This window comes from Erigeron canadensis, chromosome 9 (genome assembly GCF_010389155.1).
Source record: "Erigeron canadensis isolate Cc75 chromosome 9, C_canadensis_v1, whole genome shotgun sequence".
Classification (NCBI taxonomy): Eukaryota; Viridiplantae; Streptophyta; class Magnoliopsida; order Asterales; family Asteraceae; genus Erigeron; species Erigeron canadensis.
In genome coordinates this window covers 11,202,883-11,226,350 of record NC_057769.1, presented here as the reverse complement: position 1 = coordinate 11,226,350, position 23,468 = coordinate 11,202,883, and the positions used below count along the sequence as shown (strand labels likewise).

Here is a 23,468-nt window from a genome sequence, read left to right as displayed (position 1 = left end):
GAACATTTAAAATTACGTTAGAAATGTTTAAAAATCCATAAACGAAAAGGAATTTAAAATTTATGGCAAAATATAAATTTTGAAAAGGGTCACAATAACACTACCGCATTCCGTCAATAATCCAACTTAGAGGGTACCCAATGCCCCGTCCATGGGCTCGTCTGGTGTAGAGGGACGAATACACACCATTGGGTGGGACACGTCCCTGGTTCGTCTGATTGTCTTGTTTGAGGGGTTCGTTCCTGGAGGGTCAAGTTGTGATGACCGATTTGTTTTTGTTTTTTTCATATATATAGATATATGTATATAAATACATAAATAGATAGATATGTGTGTGTGTTTACCGTAAAAAAAAAAAAGAGAAAAGAAAGTATTACTTGATCGAATTTTTTCTAGTGGCCGGAAATCATCACGAAGAAGGAGGGGACGTTGGGGAAAGAAGAAGGAGGGGATGTTTGGGAAAGGTTTTGGTCTTTTGTCCTTATTACACATTTTTCATTTTGTACCCAATACTTTAATTTTAGTTTAAAAATAACCCTAAACTAAATAAACTTCTTTTTTCTCTAAATAAATACATTATTATTATTATTATTATTATTATTATTATTATTATTATTATTAATTTTGAATGTGTAAATTAAATAATTGGTGGGTCCAAGACTAGTCCTTGAAGGATGAGTGTCTTGGGTATGTTTTGGGAAGATTAGTCATTAGGGTGTTTTTTCTAATGTGGCGCTGACAGAGACTAGTCATTGAAGGATGAGTCTCTGGCATTATTAACCTCTTAACTGTCTAAACAAAAAAGGAAATAATCGAAGCATTCAAGTTCATCCAAACGCCAATTCCCAATGGTTTGAGTACATATGATAGCAAAATACTCGAAAGGGCCACGATAAAAGTTGTAGCTCAAGTATGATGATCAGTTTAATCAAGACGATGTCCGTATATATAGTTTGGTAAAATCAGTTTATAATCTGTTTTATTAATGTACGTAATCATTTTACTTAGTTTATTTATGTAATCTTTCTGGTATTAATGTATTTTATATATTATCATAATATTTTATATAATTGAAAAAATGTTGACGTGACATTAACTGATTAAGGAAGCGATGATGATGCATCTCGTTGTTTAGGGTACGTGCAAGACTTCACAATTAAACTGTGAGGTTTCTCCAATATCGTATACCGACTGAATGTTCGGGGTAAAAAAAACGGAAGAGAGAGATTCATTTTTTTTCTTTATTTTATTCCGTAGTACTTATTTATTTTTTTTTATAAATATTTTTCTATCTTATGTTTATTTTCAGTTTTGCGTTAAACTTATATATATATATCTACATCTTTTATCATTTATTCTTTTTTTATTTTTTGCTTTTCAACATTTATTTTCTAGCACAAAATGCACGAAAAATACATAACTCTAGTCAAAATCGTACTAGTTAATTTATAATTTATATTTTATTATGTGAAAATTTAGGGGGTGGTTTTTAATATGTAAAGTACTAGTTAATTTATATGTGTGTAATAACCTACAAATGACAATCCTTATAGCGGTAATTATTATATAAGAATAGTTTCAAAAAGATTCGAAAATATTTGTTGAGCAGCTATATTCGAGTCAAAAATGTTGTAATATATATCTTCAAACGGATGACGATTATGCTCATATTCTCAAACTAAATATATACTCGTATATAGAATAATCGAAAGAAAGACTTCCGGATAAACTCTTAATAATTACGTACATTCCCATAATTATTTGATCAGATAGCCGAAATCTAATCTTAAGTTGGGGCTCCAACAAAAAAAAGTTCTATTTGAGGGAAGGAAACCGACTAATATATCTTTTTGTGGAGCTCCATACAATTAGCCAGTCATTTTTTTAATTTTTGTTTCAATGAAAATCTAAAATATAATACCACATAATTACAATCATTCCACGTAAGTTACCAAATAGTATACCAATACCATATCATTATCTTCTCCTTCACATAACACTTTCAGATAACATTACTTTTTCCAACAATACTACCTTTCAAAATACTAATTTTTCCGATGAGACCATTTCAAACACAAAAAATGAAATTAAAAATTACCGTATATTGAATTGGAAGCAACACAAGGATTAGAATATCTAATATCAAGTAACAATAACGATGCATTATATTTCATTGTTCATATGATGCATAAAAATGGCATCAACTTATCAAAAAATTTAGATCTCATCGGAAAATGTGAACATCATATTTTTAGTAGCTTTATCGGAACCATCAAATCCTCAAGCTATTGGATCTACAATTTTGATTGAATCTAAATTGTCGGTATGCGTGGCATTTGAAAACATTAGAAACACCGACTCTTATCGGAAAATGTAGATATCATCGAAAAATGTCATCGGAAAACGTAGATCTAAACCAATTGCTTATTGGGTTCACCACCATCATCGCCTCCAAATCCAGCTTCAAGTCATCTTAAACCTTGCAACTTCCGGCCATCCTACCAAAAAACAAAATCTGTACATCGGAAAAAAGTATCCAAGAACAAAGAATTTTACTTAGATCTATGGATGTTGCAGATCTTCATTCGTGTTTTGGGCATGGCCGGAGAAAAGGAAACCTTTTCCGGCAAAAAGTGGCGGTGCTGGTGTGACAAGTGATTGGCCTAATAATAAAACAGCCAAACAAATAGCTTGAGTTGTAGCCTTTTCTTTCAACTGCAATAGCACTAGTCAAACGAATGATGCATTCAAAGGTAGCAAATTTAATAGCTCGAGCTATAAGATAATAAAAGTTTCATATTGTTTGCAAAATACTGGAGAAATATATATGTATATGTATTTGTACTTGTATATATATTAGAATAAATCAATAAATAACCTACATGGAAAATGAGTTGGCAGCTAGTACATTAAAATAATAATAAAACTGGCTGGTTACAGTACACGTAAACAAAAGGTGGTCGCAGTCCCACAAAAGATGTATTAGTCGGTTTTCTTCCCTCGGATAGAACTTTTTTTGTTGGAGCTTCGGAAAAGTAAAAGTGTCAAAATTGAAGCACTTTTCAAGCAATTAGCCCAAAAATTAAGGTGATTGGAAAAATTAATGAAAATCATATGTCATATTTATATGTTTTAACAGGATTTTAGGTTAACTTGTAGGTAATGAAGTTATAACTTTTTGCATTAAAATTCCAAACCCAAAGTGGTGCCCCACTTGTTATAAATTATAATCCAATCATCTCTCGCCACATGGCTTTTGTAAATTTAAACACAATACGAGTAGTAGAAACCAAAGTTTGACCAAGCTAGAAACCGAAAGATCACAAATATAACATCCAATAATATTCCAATTCGTAATTTTGAACCTCTCAACTTCTCTTTATTCTTTCGTTCCAAGTACTTCAGTAGTAGTGGCAACAACCTCAGCTGGTTTCTCCTCTTCTTCAACAGCTTCTTTAGCCTCCGCGTCTTTCGTCACATGAGTTTCTTCGGGGACGACAGCTGCCTGATCATCATCAGTCGTTTCTTCAGTAGCAATCGTCTCCACCGGCTCTTCTTGAGCCGCTGTCTCTGCCTTTGGTTCCTCTACCTCACTTGTAGTCTCCTCTGCTACTTCAGTGTCTGCTTTGGCAAGGACTTCTTCGGGGGTGGCTACGGGCGGTGGAGCATCGATTACGGTGGTTTCCTCTTTTGGCTGTTCAACTACTGGCTCAGGTGCAGCAACAATTGGCTCGGATTCATCTTTTGGCGCTTCTGGGATGATATTTTCTACCTTTTCGGGCATAGTGTTTGCAACTGATTCAACCTGATCACATTTATTTGAATTATTTAAGAACAATATATATATATATGTAAACCACTAACCATATATCTTGCTAGCTTAGCCTTTTTTTATAAGGCCATATGAGGTCCAATCACTCAATTAAGTTGTAATTATCCAGTACTATACTTACCATAAAAATATGTTATAAGTTGTTGCAAAGTCTTTTGATCAGTATATTTTAGACCTAAATTTTAATAATCCATACGTTATATATCCTTGCAATAAAGTTTTTCTCAAACAAAAGAAATCTGTCTTTTGACGGTAGATTTTACTATGAGCTGTTCCAAGGCATTCAGATTAGAATCTTAAAAACAAATAATCAATTGTATGAAATTTTGTTTTTCACTGAGTATGGGAAGGTAAGGTATATACAGTTTTACTCTCAACCTAAAGGTAGAGATGCTGCTTGAATTCATATTTAAAAACTCAGTTATAGCATATAAAGTTGATTTGTCAATTTATGATCAACTAATTAATCAGATTATCCATATAAGTTGTATAATTCATGTTTTGATCGAGTGTCGTTACTAATGAAATATATAGAAGGAACATAAAAGTAGCTAGAGTGACCAGTGTAAAAATTACCTCGACACTTGCCATTGGGAATTCTTGAAAGGATATGACTTGAATAATAATGAGAGAATGGAGGAGTGTATATGAGAGTGGGATGAGTGAGATAATCGGATACGAGACCTATTTATAGAGCTCAACCTTTTGTAGAATGTCACTTTATGGTTATTTAAAAAGATTGAAATATTAAATATCATGAATCTTCAATTATTAAGACATACCATGTATACGAATATAATAAAAAAAACATACCAATGTATATAATATGGTAAAAAAGTGTTAAAAAGTCTAGTGTTTTAGATGAAAAATAATCCTATTCCATATATGTGCATTACAAAAAAAAAAAATTCATTTGTCTGACATTTGCTTATAAAAAGTGTAAAAATTTTTATGAATTTTATCATATATAAAAATGTGTAGAAAAAAGTTACATTTAATAGTGTGAATAAGTTTTAAAAGTTGTAACTTTTTCATACTTATAATTGTGTAAACAAAATGTTAACACTTAAAAGTGTGGACAATTGTCAAATATTTTCACACTTAAAAGTATGAAAGTTAATTTGTAACACATGATTTCTTCACACACTCCATGCGTGAATAAAATAGGTGTTACTGTGTTACAAATTAACTTTTACACTCTAAAGTGTGAACAACTGATATATGTTTACACACTTGAAAATGTGAACTTTTCTTTTCCACATATATATAAGTGTGTAAATATTGTGATTTTTTTAATTTCTTCACACTTTTAAATGTAAAATTATTTCTACACACTTTTAAATGTGATTAAATTTTAAAAAATATCATACTTTTTAAAAGTATAATAAAACAAATATAAGAAAATGACATATTTATTGTAGTGGGGGTTGTCTAATATACTGTTAACAGCATATGATTATATGTTGTCTCATCTTACATTTGGGGTGACTGGGTTTTAGTTCATTATGTGTAAAAATTGGTGCGAGAGCATGGTGCATTATTTTCCCTTCATATATAAAAGGTTTTAGTATCTCTAAATGTAAACAACTTTACACGAATTGTCATAGTGCAAATCAAACTTCAACTTTTGTGTTTTGTATGTAATGAAATTTCGAATCTTGATTATTGTATGTACCTGACCCATCCAAAATATGCAAACCGCAAACATAGCATTGGGCATGGCCAATTATATGATTGTTATATATACTCGAGTACAAACAATAAATGAAATATAAAATTTATTACATACGAGGTATATGATTAAAGCTCAATACATATTAATTATGACAATTCATGTAAAATTATTTAGATGACAACTCTATAAAAGAAACGAAAGAGCGCTTGTTCTAATGATGTAATCGTTTGAATTATACATTATCATTTTCAAGGTAATTAATTTTAGGAAAATATTAATAAGAAAAATGTTAAATAAAATTTTTAGTGTTTTAATTCCATACAAATATTATACATTTTATAAAATTAGCAATAAAACCCCTATTTTAACTACACTAACTATATGTAGTTAGCAAAACCCCTCACTTTATAAGAATTGGTAGAACTAGGTATCAAAAATTGATCAAATAAATTGATGACCAACAATTAATACCATACGTAACATGCCACGAATAATTGATCACCAAATCTTATATTTGGCTTCCACATCGGATCTATTTTGTTATGAATTAAGCTTTGATTGCAGATATTTAATGGTGGATTATTAATTGGTGTATATTTTGGTGTTTTGTAGATAAAACGACATGGTTGGATAAGTGGTAAACACCCTGGCCTCTGGAGACAGAGATTATGGGTTCGATCCCCATCCCATGCAAAGGTGGAAGACCTTTTCTACAAATGGAAGCAACCTTTCTACTTAAGTAGAAGTAAGGCATGCCTACATCTTAACCTCCCCATACACTGTCGAGGTATTAGGGTTCAAAACCTATGGAAAACGAGGGTAAGTTTTACCTACATCTTAACCTCCCCATACACTGTCGAGGTATTAGGGCTCAAAACCCGTGAAAAACGACACTGAACAAGTTTCTTTCTTTTATTGTCTAAGTCACTTAGAGAAGGAATAATCTATATATCATTTTGCACAATTGTTTTTTTTTTTAATTAACGGTCAGATGGTGTGCACAATCAATTAATTGTTACAAGCTGTTTTAACATCTTTAGATATATATATAGAACACATCAATCAATTTGTAACTTGGAAGTTCTTCAAGGACAATTTTCATAATCGTTTTGCTGAAAATTTTTATATATGGAAATAAGATGCAAACGGACAACAAATTAATTAACTTCGAATTAATTAATATTCAAACCAAAGAGGTGCCCAACTCCTTATAATCGAATCATATCTTGCACTTAATTGGCTTTTGAAGAATTATGACAAAATAGAAATTAGAACCCGAAATTTCGACCATACTAAAAACCAAAGTCACAACATAATAATAAAAATACCATATCCAAATTCTGAGATATATATCTCACTCGATCTATTCCTCTGTTGCGGCAACTTCAGTAGGGGTAGTGGCAACAACCTCATCAACAGCTTCTTTAGCTTCCTCGGTCACTGGTGCGTCCTCTGGGACGACCACCTCGTTCGTCCCTGGAGTTTCTTCAGGGACGACGTCGTCTTTCGTCACAACAGGAGTTATTTCTTCGTCAGTCTTCACCTCTTCCTCAGCCGTCGTCTCTGCCTTTGTTTCCTCTGCTTCGACGTTAGCCTCTTCCACCACATCAGCGACGTCGGCTTCAGCCACGACTTGGGGGATGGCTGCAGGTTCTTCCACTGGTGGAAGAGGAGTATCGACGGCGGTTTCTGCTTCTTTTGGCTCTTGATCAACCACTGATGGCTCTGCAGCAACAACTGGCTCGACTTCTTTTGGTGCTTCTGGGGCGGGTTCTACTAGCTTCTCAACTGCAGGCATGGTGTTTACAACTGATTCAACCTGAAACAGTAATTTATTAATTAAAATTTAAAAGTAATTAAGAACAATGCATGTATACATATATAGGTGACAAAGATTCTGCTTTTGTTTACAAGTTTTTGTTACTAGCTAAAATAATGTACACACAAATCATGTTAATTAACCACACCTTAACATTATTATAAGTAGGATAATTTGTCGTTTTAAAAAAAAAAATCATAATATTGAAATATAAAGTTTCTTTACCTCAACACTTGCCATTGGGAATATGCCTAAAAGTATATGAATAATGAGAGAATGATGATGAGTGTATTTGAGAGTGGGGTGAGTGAAATACAAAGATATGAGACCTATTTATAGAGCTCAACCTTGATGTATAGATGAGCTAGCTAGGTTCACTTTTTGGTTATTTGAGATAATATAATAACTAACTAATTATTAAGATTAATCTTAAATTAAATTATTTAAGACATATCATGATATCAATGTATAACATATCAATTATATCTATATTATTAATACCATCCTAACATTTTGTCCCTTCATCCTTTCTTGAATAAAAAAAACTAGTCTATATCAAAAATGCTCTTTAATGTTATTATCAACTATTATAAACATTTCCACTTATTTTTAACATTTTTACTTGATATATATACCTATAACACTTTAATAGTTTATTAAATATACTTGCTTTATCTGTTTAATCAAACTTTTCTTCTTATACAATTACCTTATCTAAATTCAATTATTTAACTTATATTTATAGCTTTCAAATATGAAAAATAGAGTAGTATGGCTTTTTTAATTTATTGGAACGTTATCGTCTATACTTTACGTGCGGGTACTATGATATCATTTACTTACACAAATATATGGTTTTAAACTAAAAACGCCGCCTTGTACCTTGTGCATTTTGGCCATCACATCACGTATGTACATTTCTAATGAATATATATCTACATTATAAAGCAATCGGAAGTTGGCTTATATTTTAAATTATTTTAAATTCATGCATTGCATGGTAAATAATTATTGTCGTTAAATTCTAATAAAAATAAAGAATACATCTTCCAATTTGAAGTATAAGAGTACTTTAACAATGTATTTAAATGTAAATTTATTTATTAAAGACGGTTACATAATAAATGAATATATTTTAATCTAAAATATACTTACCTATCTAATAATATTTAAATCATGCAACTATGTAATAATAAATGAAATAAAAAATAGGATATATAAAATATACTATACAAATAAACCATCAACATAAATTCAATTTTAAAGCATAAGGATGAGAAGAAGAAAAAAATCACTAGATTGTATTTAGATTAATACTAAATCAATTCGCTATAATTGTTATGTAATTCTTACTCTGGATATAGGTATCTGACAAAGTATAAAATCCCGAAAATTTTTGATAAAAACAATGACAAATAAGCAAACTTAGTTGATATCCAAAGACTTAACCCACATTAGTCTTATCTTATCCTCAATTAGTTATAATGATAATGATAATAATAATAATAATAATAATAATAATAATAATAATAATAATAATAATACATGTATGAGGTGAAAAAAGATCAATATGCTTATAAAAATGATTACCTTAACCCACATTAGTCTTATCTTATCCTCATTTGTTCCAGTCAAAGTTTTTTAACTTTTCAACTAATTAAGTTTTTGAAAATTCTATAGTGTCCATATTATTTGTTCACTAATTTAACTATATTAACCTAAAATAACTATAATACCCTTAGAAAAAACCCAGCAACTTATTTTCATCTCTCTCCTCAAATGTTAACCACTCATTCTCCTCCATAAATCATTTTATTCCTCTAATTCATTCAAAGATCTTTTATCTCAAAAAACGTACATCGATAAATTATAAAAATTATATGGGTTCTTAAAACTCCATGCTCTTTCATTAGAGAGGTCATTCGATAAACTTTCGACGAATTTTTAAATCCGAGGGCAGAGCTCGTTCGGCTAAGGCATTTGACTATCACACTCTATGACCTATCACCCCCATTATCTCACCATCACAACGCACAGATACTTTCTCTCATATTAAATTCAGCCACATGCAGATTCGTATAATAATAATATTAATTAGAAGTACATTATAAATTATTAAATTTTGTAAGTATATGATATGCATTAACAATAAAAATGTCCTACGTATATATAAGAAAAGCTTGAATGCGATATTCATTGATGAAGTGATGAGTTATTTTTTCCTAAGGATGTACACGTGTATCTCATTTGAAAGGTTGCAACATTCTTCACAACAATTGTAGAAAGAAGTTTATTTATGTGATAAGAAAATTAAGCACATATATTAGGGGAAAAAAACAAAGTGATGATATCATTATCATTATTATAACTAAAAGAGCAGGGGTGATTGATGTCGTTGGACCGATCAAATATATAAATTAATTTAAGTCGAGTATTATTGATTGATGTCGTTGGATCGATCAAATATATAAATTAATTTAAGTCGAGTATCATTTTTACAGGGAATCATGAAAAAGTGTTAACCTAATTGACAAATTATATAAACTAGACATAAATGTAAAATAGATAGATTGATTGGTTTGATTAAAGCTAAAATTAGTTATGAACTTATCAAAATAATTCAATAAAATGAAAGTACACCATTTTCATGTTTCTAATTATGTTTTTCAATTATGTCCCAGACGATGATTATTAGCGTCCCAGATGCTTGCCCAGAAAGTGGAGTTTTCCTTTATGCTGCTTTGGACATCCTAGACGTTGACACAAAATTGGCCCAGCGTCTGAGACGCTGGGACTTGACGTGCAAGACGGTGACATGGAAATGCAGTTTTTCATATTTTGACTTCTTTGACTCTATTTGACTCTTTCTTGATCCTTTGAGTTCCAAATTGTCATCTATGACCTGAACAAACATAACCGTACTCATATTCGTCTATTAAGAAGCACAAATCATGTGTTTTTCACACATCAAGGTCATGTAAATTAGGCGTTTATCATGGGGTACACTTGGCACTCATTAAAACTCTTTTTAGGCCTAAAACTCTCTCTTAATTATTCTAAAGCTGTCTCTTTTTTTCTAGATTTTTTCATTTTGTTATTTGCTTATTAAATATATATATATATATATATATATATATAATTATGTTTAATACTCTATCATAAATCTTCTTTTATCAAAATAATCTTTTTAAATTTTATAGATATTGTATATCCTTAAAACTCTCCCAATGTCTTATTATATATATACAACATAAACTTATATTAATCATTCTAATTCATATTATTTCTCTTTTCTATCTTTAATAAACAAATCAAGTTCAGGAAATTTTTCACAGGTTTTTTATATCCCTTTAATTTTATTTTTGGTATTTCGTTTGTGTTTGTTATATATTATTTGATTACTTGTTATGTTATTGTTATTTTTTAATCTTTTTAATTTAATTTGTTTTTTAATTATAGTTGGATTATGATTAATCTTCTTATACTACAAAACAGTTTATTTTTTTAAATTTGTTTGTTCATGTTTTGTTATTTTTTAACTGTTTTGTTATTTATTATCTTGATATTGATCTTTGATATATATATATATATATATAGGGGTTGGGTATTGTAAAATAAGTATTAAAGTAAAACAAATAAGACAAGATCTTGACCCTTAGATCATGGTTAAATTGATGCACAAAGATTCACGAAACAATTGATGTACGATGATTTTTATGATGCATGGTGATTATCATTATAGAAAAACCTATTGTTTTATTTGTTTTACATTAATACTTGTTTTATTTTACCTAAAACCTATATATATATATATATTGAGACTATTCATTCAACGGACGAGCCTAAAGACTAGTGTAAATATATAAGAAGATTTATATTGACAAATCAAAATCTCAATTATAAAATATTTTAAAAATTAAACCACAAAATGCTTTGTAGTTATTATAGATGAGGTCAATCATCCGGTGAACTTATTTAATTAAGTGTGTTTTTTAACTATATTATAAAATTTAGTTACTTAGTTATATTTTTTCCTTTGAATTGAAAGAAAAAATAAAAAAATATATACTTGGATACGTATTTATGCAATATTAATATGGGAAAAACAAATATGCTATTAGAAGCATGTATCGTTATCCATTCTCCCTCACAATCTTCCTCCTGAAATTACGTGTGTAAATACAAAATCATTCCCCTTATAATCTGTTGGAAGTATGCTGCTTCTAACAGCATACTTGTTAACCCCTATTAATATTTACCTTCATCAACTTATTTTTATTTAAAAAATTTGCTTTGACGATTTAGAAGGTTGTAAAGAACATGTTGAGTTGGAAGTTCACATGGTTTATGGGTTTGAATATGATAATACATCTTTATATGAGTGGAATTCATGTTGTATGTATCGGGACAATCATGTTTCTTTTCCATGCATTCGATTTTTCATTATATTTTTAATTTTCGAACCTCATTATTGCTTTAATTTTCTAAATCCAAATATATACACGTGACACTCATATGTAACACCCGATCATAACATCAGTTATTCAACAATTTATAAGCTATAACTTAAATATAATTTAGACTTAATGACCATATAAACATTAGAAACGTAAAGTCTTATAATTCTCCGTTGACAACTTTATTCATTAAAAATAAAGTTTAGAACTTTTGGTATGAAAGTTATGACCATTTTAAACTAAAGGGATAAGTATCTTGGAATGTAATAAACTTTGAACGAATGTTTATAGTAGGAAATAACTAAAGTTTTGTGTATTGTATGTAAACAACTTTAAAAAATGTTTATTGTATGTAAGAAAACATACGTGACAACCATATAGAGATGCCACTTGTCTGATTTTAATTGGTTGAATACATTTTCTTACATACAATAAACATTAATTTCGAGTTGTTTACATACAATACACACAACTTTTGTTATTTCCTACTATAGACATTCGTTCAAAGTTTGTTACATTACAAGATACTTATCCCTAAACTAAATGTATAGTATAACCTGACAATTCGATGAGTAACATAATGTTACACAGTCGATCATATAATTTCGTCCTTGATTTAACTTAAAAAAATTGCCCAGTGCCGTCTTTCGCGGCTTTTGAACCCCAATACCTTGATGGTGTATTGGGAGAGGAGGGGGTTAAAATGTAGACATACCTTACCTCTACCTAAGTAGAAAGGCTGCTTTCATATTTTACCTAAAGGGTAGAAAAGACCCTCCAACCTTTACATGGAATGAGGATCGAACTCATCAACTCTGTCTTCAGAGGCCATGGTGTTTATTACTGATCCAACCTCTAACAATCTTATGTCTAATCATTCCAATATATACTTTCTAAACTCAACTCAAGTAACCTATTGTATAGTTTAATAATAATTTGATACGTATAAAACTCGAAAAGAAAAAATTAACATAATGTTGAGCGAGCATGATGATTAGGAAGAAACATGGGGGTGGTGTAGGCCGGTGGCACCATGTCCCACACAGGTTGATCCTATATGGTTAAAGTTTCCAATCAAGGGCCATCATCATGTGTACATGGACTGGACTCATCAACGTGTACATCTTCAGTTACCTTTTCGTACGTATGAAAATAATAATAATCATAATAATAACTATTTTAAAAAAAAATCTGTCTAATAATCTATCTAGCAATCTGATAATTGTTAGAACCACGTTAGTGTGACCGTCACTGATCATCTATCATTCCTGATATGATAATTGACGATAACTGAAATCCCTATGTCTAATATATATATATAATGAGCTTATTTACTTTTAAAGACATAGTATAGGGTTTCCCATTAGATGATTGGAATTATGAGGATTAATGTTATACACATTAAACACCAAAGGGGTTGAATGTGTAAATACTCTCCTTATAAATAGAGAGTCATAAACCCTAAGTTAAGGTTAATGAGACACTAATCCCTCACTAATTTTCATGTGTCTTCCTCATCTAATTCGTGCATAACATCAGCCGAATTCATCCCATTATTACTCAATCATCTTGTTATGAGAACCCGAAATCAATAGCAATTATGCTTTGCTCTTATAGGTTCCACTTGACAATTGGGGATATTTTATCACTCGAATCAAATCATGTTTATTCCAACAATAATGACATTGATAGAATCGGAAGGTGAAACTAAAAGAGCGTACTAATGAATTACGATTTGCCATATAATCAACTTGTCATGAGAATTAGCAGATTAATATTTTAACCGGATATATCATCTAAAAACTATAAAAGGTTAATAGGTGTGATCAATATCAGTCACAGTGGCAACAACAACAACAACACTACCGTATCTGCATAAGTGGAGTATGAGGGACGTAAAATGTAGAGAATCTTTCGTCTAACTAAAGATTAATAAAATAAAAAAAAAACTACATGTGAGTTTAAAACATAAATCATACATATCAGTGTCGCAAATCACATAGTACATTAATTAATAATATATGTTAGAAATGAAATAAACATATATCAGTCCACAGTGGATCCTCTCCAAATTGGATGCCCTTTAATTTAGATAGATAAAGATAATAGTACAGCTTGTGACTTGTGAGTCTTGAGTTTCAGACCCACAAATCTGATTTGCCACGAGGGATCACAGTTATACTCTACCTCTTGTTCCCTTCATTATTTATCATTTCACTCTTAATAAATTTTTATATGACGAGGATAACTTATATTATATAAATTATTATATACAAATTTAACCAAATTGTAGATAGATTTAATATGTTATGTTATCGTATGTATCGGCTAGTTAATAGAAGCGGAGCTCATAAGTCATATAATTATACAGTAATCAAATATAATTGAAATATGTATAATTGTTATAATAATTAAGGTTTAGGTTTAAAATAAGATGAATAAAATCCTGGATTTATTGAAATTCGTATTACACAGAATGTTAAGTGATCAGTTTGTGTATACTCACATATATAAGTATAAATATATATATATTTTTTAAGATGTGGATCATTTGTTTGCAGCAGGAAATCTAGCTTACGTTGTCTTAACCGAGTCCGCGCTAGAGAGGTCTCTCACCCCCAATACCTAGTAGGAAGAGAAACTCTCAACTAAACCGCCCGAAGACACGACATTTAATTGGGATAAAACTCTAACTCAACTACATGACTCAAACCTGCTTCACTAAAAAAGTGAAAGTTTAAATAATAATTTCTAATGTGTAAAATATTAGTTTTTATACATATAATAAGTTATTAATTAATAAGAACTCTTAAAGTTGTGGTCTAACAATTTCTATTGATTATTGCATGTGATAATTTATAATACCTTATAAAGTAAAATATTGGTTTTTTTACCATTAAACATTCCATCTTTGAAATACCATTTTTACCATTAAAATTATAGTTATTCATAGTAAATGAGTTTTGTTATAAATATCCAGATAAATTTGTCTTTTACTTTATAAGAAAATATCATACCAATAACATTATATTTTCATGAGTGTCTGCTTTCATTAACTATACTACTCTTTTACGTCAATTACCTTTACATTAATAACCACACCATTAACGCCACCATCACCCGTCGTCATCGCCCTGCCGCCACATTACATGGGTACCCCTCTTGTTAGTTCTTATATATAGCTTAGGGGCTATATTTAGTATTTAGTATGTTTCATTAAAATAATATACCTTTGTATCTACCTTATTTAAAATATTTAATTTATATAAAATTTTATAGTCAAAATTGACAAATTTTGACGATAGATATTTTTGTTTATGATATATAATACTTGATTAAAGTTATATCAATAAAACACACATCTAAAACACAATCAATATAATTCATATATCTTTCATCAAATATTATATACACAAAAATATGGGTTTTGCTAAACGAAACCTAAAGGCTTTTGTTAAGTTGCATTAAATTTATATATTTACCATAATATTCAGGCGGTTAGCTTTTAATATATAAACGTATAACCTTTTTATTCACGTTAATATTTATAGTAAAAAAGTGCAACTATTTCTATAATAAAAAACATTATCAATTATCTAAATACATATATACATATATTTTTTTATTATTTTTTTCAGTTATTTATTTAATTCATTTGATTAAATTAACTTATTTTTAATAAAAATTCATTCTAAAAAAGTTAAAATAAATAAATAAATAGTTTACTTTTTTATATTTATCCATTAATAAATAAATTGGAGTGAGCCCCTCACTCTAATTTTGTATCATGTCATTTTTAAAAATTTAAATAATATATTTGTAATTTTTATCTAAAAAATAAATATGAAATTCATACCAATATTATCTTTGTTATCATAAGCTTATTCTTTATAAGTCATTAGTCCATGGTCATCAAAACATTGATTTTGAGTAAAATCAATAAAAACTTTTTAAAAAAAAATTTAGTAGAAAGAATAAAAAAAGGTTAATAAAAAGTTTCTTTGTTTGAATATATAAATGTGTAGTACATTAATAATGTAGTTGTTTGTGAAACTATAAGTGTTACATCTGGTGTGAGGAACAAATATTTTTTTAGAGTCAATTTTCTATTCTCGAGCTAGGATCCAATTTTTTTCACATGTTCAAATACGACTCTTATGAATATAATAAACAACTTTCAAAATTGTCCCTCGTCAAAAATTTTTTAGCTCTCTCTCTAATGTGATGAGACATAATCAAGTTTATTTATTTTACACAATAATTTATCCTAGAGTATAAAGTCATTTTAAATATTATGAACTATTTTGTAATTAAAAAGAAAAGAGCTGATATTTATACTACGATTTTTGATGAATATATTATAATGTACAATATTTACAGCCGAATGTACAAACTAATGATGCACATGTGTAGTAAAATTTTCAAAAAATATGTTACTAACATCAATTCTCTTAAAAAAAATAAATTTGATTCTACGGTCTTTTGGTTGTAGAGGTATCCTGGATACCACCATATCAAATCAAAATATATTTTAGATTTCAATCCAAAATGAAAACAAGAGCTAGTATCCTTTTCAATTAGTAACTTGGGTGGACGTATTTTCTGGTTATCTTCCTATGCTATTGTTACTTTCCAGTTCTTCCTTTTGTTGTAAAGATTCTAAATTCTTTTATGTTTTATCTAAATTTTTGTTTTCTATGTTTTTTTTAATTTTTCTTAAACTACTTCCATTTCACTTATAGTCATTAACTTTGCTTTGATCTGTTAATTACACCAGTTACTTTGTTGACCATCTTTTAAAAACAAAACCAAAAATAGCATCATCTTCCACTTCTCACCATTGCGACATAAGATGCTATAAAAAATTACTTTTTCCTGGTATTTTAAGATACTAAAAGTCAGAGACGAAGAAACACAATCGTGCGAAATCTTTTATTATACTAAAGCACAGTTGTTCTAATAACTTATTGAAAGGACCAAAAAGGACCAAACTCGATAAACCGAAAACGCAAATTTTTTTTATAACCCCACTGCGCCGCAGTGGGTCAAGAACTCCCCACTGCGCCGCAGTGGAAATCCTCGGCCAAAGATTGAACTTACCCCACTGCGCCGCAGTGGGAAGAACCAGATTAAAATCCGTGGTATTCAACTGCGCCGCAGTGGGCAAAATCATCCCCACTGCGCCGCAGTGGGCTACCTGATCAGCAAAACAAACCATTTTTAACACTTAGGCCAAAATGCAACCTTTCCATATCAACATGAACTTCACAAACTACATTCCAGAAGTTACTAACAACATTATAGACACATTTCAAACACGAGTACAACATATCTTGTTCCAAATCCCAAGGAGACCATCAAATGGGTCATTTACCCGATTTGACATAATTTTCGCCCAAAACTCAAATTTACAACCTTTCCAAAAGACTTTCACTTGACCATTTGCATAATTTTAACAAAGGCAAGACCAACAAGACAGAATGTATCAAGAGCCAAAGGGAGAGGGACTTCTAAGCCTCTAATACCAAAGTAGTCATTCATCCAAGAATGACCTAATACCTTCAATTCTTGCAAAAGTCAACTTCAAGCTCTAACAAGTCTCTTAACTCGACCACACTAGTTCCTTCTTCCGGAACTACCTATAAGATAGTAAACAACTAAAATATAAGCAAAGGCTTAGTGAATATACTTGCATACATTTACGGATACGAAGGAAGGCAAAGTACAAGGACTTTTACATGTAACCTATGGCATCGTCATGTCACATTTACATATTCACCTTGCACACTATCAACACATATATGGATCCATATAAGCTAAACAATCATATTTATCGGGATTCTATGGCACCGGAGGTTCTTAGGCCTCATATCATATCAACTATCGGGATTCATAGGCCCCGGAGGTTCTTAGGCCTCATAATCACAATGCCCCACATGGGCTTATGCCACATCAATTACCACACATGGATTTACAAACTTCAACATGAAATGGTCAAAACCACCATGGACAAAAGGCTTCAACATGATGTGGTCAATTGATCCAACATAAACATAAAGGTATGCAAATATACTCACCTCCTCCGCAAAAAGGACAATAAAGCTAAAAACGAATAAGCACAAGCAAGCTTCAACCTATAATCATATCATAAAAATGCATAAGCTTACATTCACACTTGACTAGCTCAACCTAGTCATACTCAATCACTAGCCCTTTCTAAACCCAAAACCCAACCCATTTGTTATTGAGTTACTTTCATCTTAACTATAACATTAGGTAGTTCAACCTACCATTTTCATTCACATAACAATAACTAGTAAAAATTCATCTTTTCTTACAACTCAATTTATCACATGAACTTTTCAATTTCATAATCAAACACATCATATAACTTAATGACAACGAGGTTAACTAATGAATTGGAGAAAATTAACCATAATTCATTTCCTAGTAAAAACCCTCAAATTTGTTCACTCTATGAACCCTAATTTTCCCAAGAAGGATAAAACTAAAGTAGGGGAAATCAATACCTCAACAATGGAAGACAATAGATTAGGGTTTTCAGTTCACAATTTCTCCCCCCTTTTAATTTCCTCTCAAATTCGGCCACCACCACCAAGACCCACAAACCCTAACTTTTGAATTATTGAATGAAGATTATATGTTGGTGATGATTAATACTATAAATTCTTCCTTGAACTTGAGAGGATTTATCTTTGATTTTGAAAGAATGAGATGGAATGCATGGAAGAAAGGTGAAGAAGAAAGAAAATTAGTAATGGAAGGGTGATTCATCAACAAGGTGGAGGGCTGACACTCTTTGGAGCTGCCACGACCCACCCCAATATTTTGTGGGTATTTTACCCGCTATCCGCTAAAGTTCCAACTAAATTAACCCCATATCTAAAAATAAAATACTAGGAAATTAATTTGATGTCAAAACTATGAAAAGGGGTTAATTTCTTTTACCTTAAAATCTTGGGGTGTTACACTTATCGATCAATCACAGTCCTTGATTTCTTAATGTTGACTTTTGTTTTCAGTTTTGACTTTAGTTTACATTTTTTTGTTTTTCATCACAAATTTACATTTTTTATCCAATAATTCTAATATAATAAAATAAATAATAATATTTAATATATATATATCTGATAGAATAATAGCTAATATTTATCCAATAGAATAATAACTAATATATATCCAATAATATATTCTTTCATATAAATATAAATAAAATTATTTAATTAAAAATAAATAAAATTTAATGTAAATATATTAAGCTTTTCAGAGTAATTGTACTATTATTTTTTGTTAAAGTGTTTTTTAGTAATTATAATGACGCATATAAGAAAAATAAAATATATAAAAATATAATTCATTTAAGTGTAATATATATCCAATAATATGTTCTATCATATAAATATAAATTTAGTTAATTAATTAAAATTTGGTGTAAATAAATTAAGATTTTACGAGTAATTGTACTATTATTTTTTTTATTGAAGTGTTTTTTAGTAATTGTCAAGACGTATATAAGAAGAATAAAATATATAAAAATATAATTCATTATAGGAAAATTATATAACATTGTCATATTTTAATTGAGATATTTAAGATATCTTTTATCTAAAGAAAAGATATTATTTCTAATAGTGGGTAAAATTGTAATATTCAACTATCGCTAAGCATGCCACAGTAAACAAATTCGATAAACATATTTTTAAAAATATTTCAATATAAAACTCAAAGTATTGATATATAGATTAAGTTGTTTGATTACCCAAATTATTATATTACATTTTAACCTATAATAAGTTAGTGTCTAATATTAACAACCTCCACTCGATTTTACCCAAATAAAATCTTTATGAACGTAAAAAACCTTTACAAACATAAAAGATATATAATAACAATATTTGTTGATCACTAATGAGCATCAAAGAATGTTTGAATGTTTTTTTTTTTTTCCTCCTTGTGTGATCGGCTGGGAAAATTGCAAATTTTCTTTGAAAAATAAAATAGAAGATGGGAAATTGGATGCAAGGTTTAATATTATTATTCGTTTAAAAAATAAAAAATTTAAAAAAATGTTTATGTTATTATTTGGGGAAATTAAATTTGGGAAAAAAAAAGCAGCATGACATCGCTTACTTTTAGAAAACATTTCAAGAAAGGTGTCATTGTCTGCCACATCAAAAAAAATTTAAAGAAAACTTCTGGAAACAATTTTACTAGGTGGTCGATTTACAATTATCTTATTTGAATCCTAAATCCAAACTAATATAAACTTCATTCAAGATCCATATAAAAAGGTACAATCTTTCACTTTTTATATATTAATTTTTTGTATTAATAATGTTCATGGTTAATTGTTATCAAAACATTTAATACTAATAATGTCGTAAGTATTGTGACACGAGTCTAAAATTTAGTCATGATTCTAAGGTGGGGAGAAAAGTTGGACCAAAATTTCATTAAAACATATTCTTACAACTAAACAAATCTCCTTTCTTTGTGACTATTCTTAAGCTTGCTTGCTTGTAGAGTGTGTAAGGTACGGAGTTTACACAATTTGGTATTAAAACTAATGTAAATATTAATTAACAAGAATGTTAAGATGAACAACTTTAATGTATTATTGATTAAACAATGAGTACATAATTATTCAAATCTCAAACAAAAACATAAATAAGAATACTTGTTGAGTTTCGACAAACATATATAAAACTCTAACAATTTACAACAAACCTACAAGCAAAATAGACTTAGTAAATTTTATGGCATCCACACCAACAAGAGAAATGGCTTCACAATATGCCTTATACAGGGGCAGTGGTAGAGAGACAGTAACACATGTCAGTCTGTGGATGTTGACATCTGAAAGGTTTTTGATCATTCATTAGTGCAGAACTCTGGTCTCTGTCTTCTTGTTCGTTTTCCATTTTAGGTATAAGAGAGAAACTTGAGATACTGTATTATTTCCAATAGGGTACAACGTACAAGGATCAGAGGCGGTACCAGGAAAAAATTCCAAAGGGGGCAAACTTAGAAAACTTATGAAAAATAAATTTAAAAGGGGGGCAAAATGTTAAAAACCTATAGAAAATTTTTAAAATTTTATGAAAAATTAAAAATACATGACAAAATTTAAATTTGGAGGGGGGCATTGGACCCCCTTGCCCCCCTTTAGTACCGCCCATGACAAGGTTCACATGAAGTGTCCTATATCAATTCGACATGCATCCCTTGGGACCATTTTTATCTCTTTTAATTTTCCGTCCATTTAATATGGGACGAGTCATTGAACTTATCTTCAATTCTAAAGGAATGATGATTGCTAATGAGCACTGACAATCTTTAACGCTGAGTCTTCTCAACAAATCCATGACTCAACAGAGAGTGTTTTGGATGACATTTAACCACAGCTTACATGCATGTTTTTGTTACGAGTTTAGTAACCAAAATGTACCCACGTTTGTTATTTTGTGTATCCAACTGTTAAACGTTATAAAAAAAATTAACTTGTGAACTGGTGACTTGCCATCGGTTATGATGACGTTTTAGACAGTGAACCAACTTGTACGTTTGACACGTCAGCAAAAAATATTGATCACTTGATGAAAATGTTACTGGATATATATATATTATAACAAAAATAATGAATTAAAAGTTACGAGTAAATACATACTCGTATAATAAGAGAGCGGCTTAATTAAAAGTTAGATATAAACATAAATAGTTTCATATATAAGGGACGCTTAATTTTATGTGTAACACTTTATATTAAAAGCTAAGAATAACAAAATCTGATATATTACAAAAAATGATAACTTAGATTCTTTTTACTTGTCTTAGCCCTATTTTTATGGATATACATACATCTGTCCAATGAAGTGGTTGAATCTTAATCTTCTAAGTGTCATTTTATGATTGTTTGAAAATGAATGGAATGTAAGGTAATGTTCAATTCATTCATCAGATATGAATGGCCCATAATCAAATTGTACCAATTTGTGTGTCGATGAAAGATGCCCCCACATGTTATATACTCCCTCCGTCCCAATTTAAATGTCTTATTTTGACTTGTCAAGTCTTCCTTTCATAACTTTGACCGTAAATAATTTTGTTTATGTTATATATTACTTGATGAAAATCATATCAATGTAAAATACATTTAAAACCCTATCCAATCATATATATTATATCAAATATTATATAACACAAACAAAAATATTGACGGTCAAAGTTAAGCACGAAAGACCCAAAATGTCAAACTATGACATTTAAATTGGGACGGAGGGAGTATGTATATATGTATGCAAAAGAGGGAGTACTACGACATGTTTCATGCAATCATGCCTCCATAGAGATATTCATATTCATATGAACACAAACATTTGGTTAAAAGACACCAAAAAAGCGTGCATAGTACGTGGTTTTTAACTATTTTTTACAAAGGGCCAGCTTGAAGATTTTTAAGTGACCAGGACAAGACGGAAAAAAAAAAAATGATCATAGCCCTAATGAATTCAAATATATAAACAATTTTTTTGAAAAATATAAAGTGAAGTTATAAACATTTAACAAAGAAAAAAAAATGATGTCCAAACCGGAGATCATGTTTTCCCCTTCCGAAGGCCGGCCCTTTTTTATATCACTATTGAAGTGTTGATGGCACAAATTGAGGATACAATGAATATGAAAATATAGAGGTCCCATATGCAAGACTATAGGTTGATGTTTTATAGGCTGTAAGGCTGGCACATATTATAAGTTTGTAGAAAAGAGTTATACAAAGGTAAAATGGGCAAGGGTTGCAAATCCGTTCTAACCAAGTTAAACCGGTCATTCCACTCCTATTAGTAATCCAAAGGAATGAGAGTAGTTTGAAGTCATCAAATAGTGTGTCGGGAAGAGGTTTAGAGATATCGAAAGTGAGTTCATTCGTATATGTTCCCAAATGGTTGTTCTAACAAAGACATGATCAAAAGTGTGCGGCAATTGACGATCCAATTGATCATGTATTCACAACTTCATTGGAGATTGCAATTTAGGGAAAGTATCATCTTAAAAAAATGTGGATATAAACAAGCTAGTTGTTTCCCTTCAAGGCTTTAAATATGGTTTATATAAGCAACGTACATTAAAGAAATTTAACCTTTAGGCATTTACCAAATTTGAGGATCATATCTGATATATCTCAACGTGTTAACCTGGTTAATAATCAGTATGTAAATTTTACCTTTAGCATGCATAAATCTACAAGACTACAACCACAAGGATAAATCAAAGACAATTGTTTGTAGGATAGCGTATCTAAATTCTATTGTAATATTTATTGAAAGGGAGTCTCCAAACTGTCTAAATTAAACACAATACTTGCAAGAAGTAAAATACATGGCTAAAAATTGTAGTTAAGCATGTGAATACTCTTTTTGGGAGGGATTCAAACAAATAAACAACTGATCACCAAGCATTTTGGGTTTATGTTGTCTTCTTTAGCCCATGAGAGAAGCCCATCAAATATTCAACAATCAATTGACTCTTATTGACTTGTAACATTAGGGCATAGAGGCTTTTTTGTTTTTTACCTACAACGGTCCAGAAAAGCTTGGATCCCCAGATATTGGACCATTAAATTGTTCTCGTTTTTGGGCAATAGTTTCGGGGTATCTAGGCCAACAT

At 29.9% G+C, this 23,468-nt stretch overlaps 2 protein-coding genes across 2 annotated transcripts; both read right to left on the bottom strand.

Moving 5' to 3' along the window:
* Window positions 1–3,183: 3,183 nt before the first annotated feature.
* Window positions 3,184–4,489, bottom strand: LOC122582562 (signal recognition particle receptor FtsY-like). The gene is made up of 2 exons (XM_043754969.1): window positions 4,409–4,489; window positions 3,184–3,805 (listed from the first exon to the last, which is right to left on the bottom strand). Exons 1-2 carry the CDS (start codon window positions 4,421–4,423, stop codon window positions 3,380–3,382), a joined length of 441 nt encoding a protein of 146 aa, XP_043610904.1. The 5' UTR covers window positions 4,424–4,489; the 3' UTR covers window positions 3,184–3,379.
* A 2,229-nt stretch (window positions 4,490–6,718) lies between these two features.
* Window positions 6,719–7,634, bottom strand: LOC122582385 (cytadherence high molecular weight protein 1-like). The gene is made up of 2 exons (XM_043754768.1): window positions 7,552–7,634; window positions 6,719–7,326 (listed from the first exon to the last, which is right to left on the bottom strand). Exons 1-2 carry the CDS (start codon window positions 7,564–7,566, stop codon window positions 6,871–6,873), a joined length of 471 nt encoding a protein of 156 aa, XP_043610703.1. The 5' UTR covers window positions 7,567–7,634; the 3' UTR covers window positions 6,719–6,870.
* Between the last annotated feature and the right edge of the window lie 15,834 nt (window positions 7,635–23,468).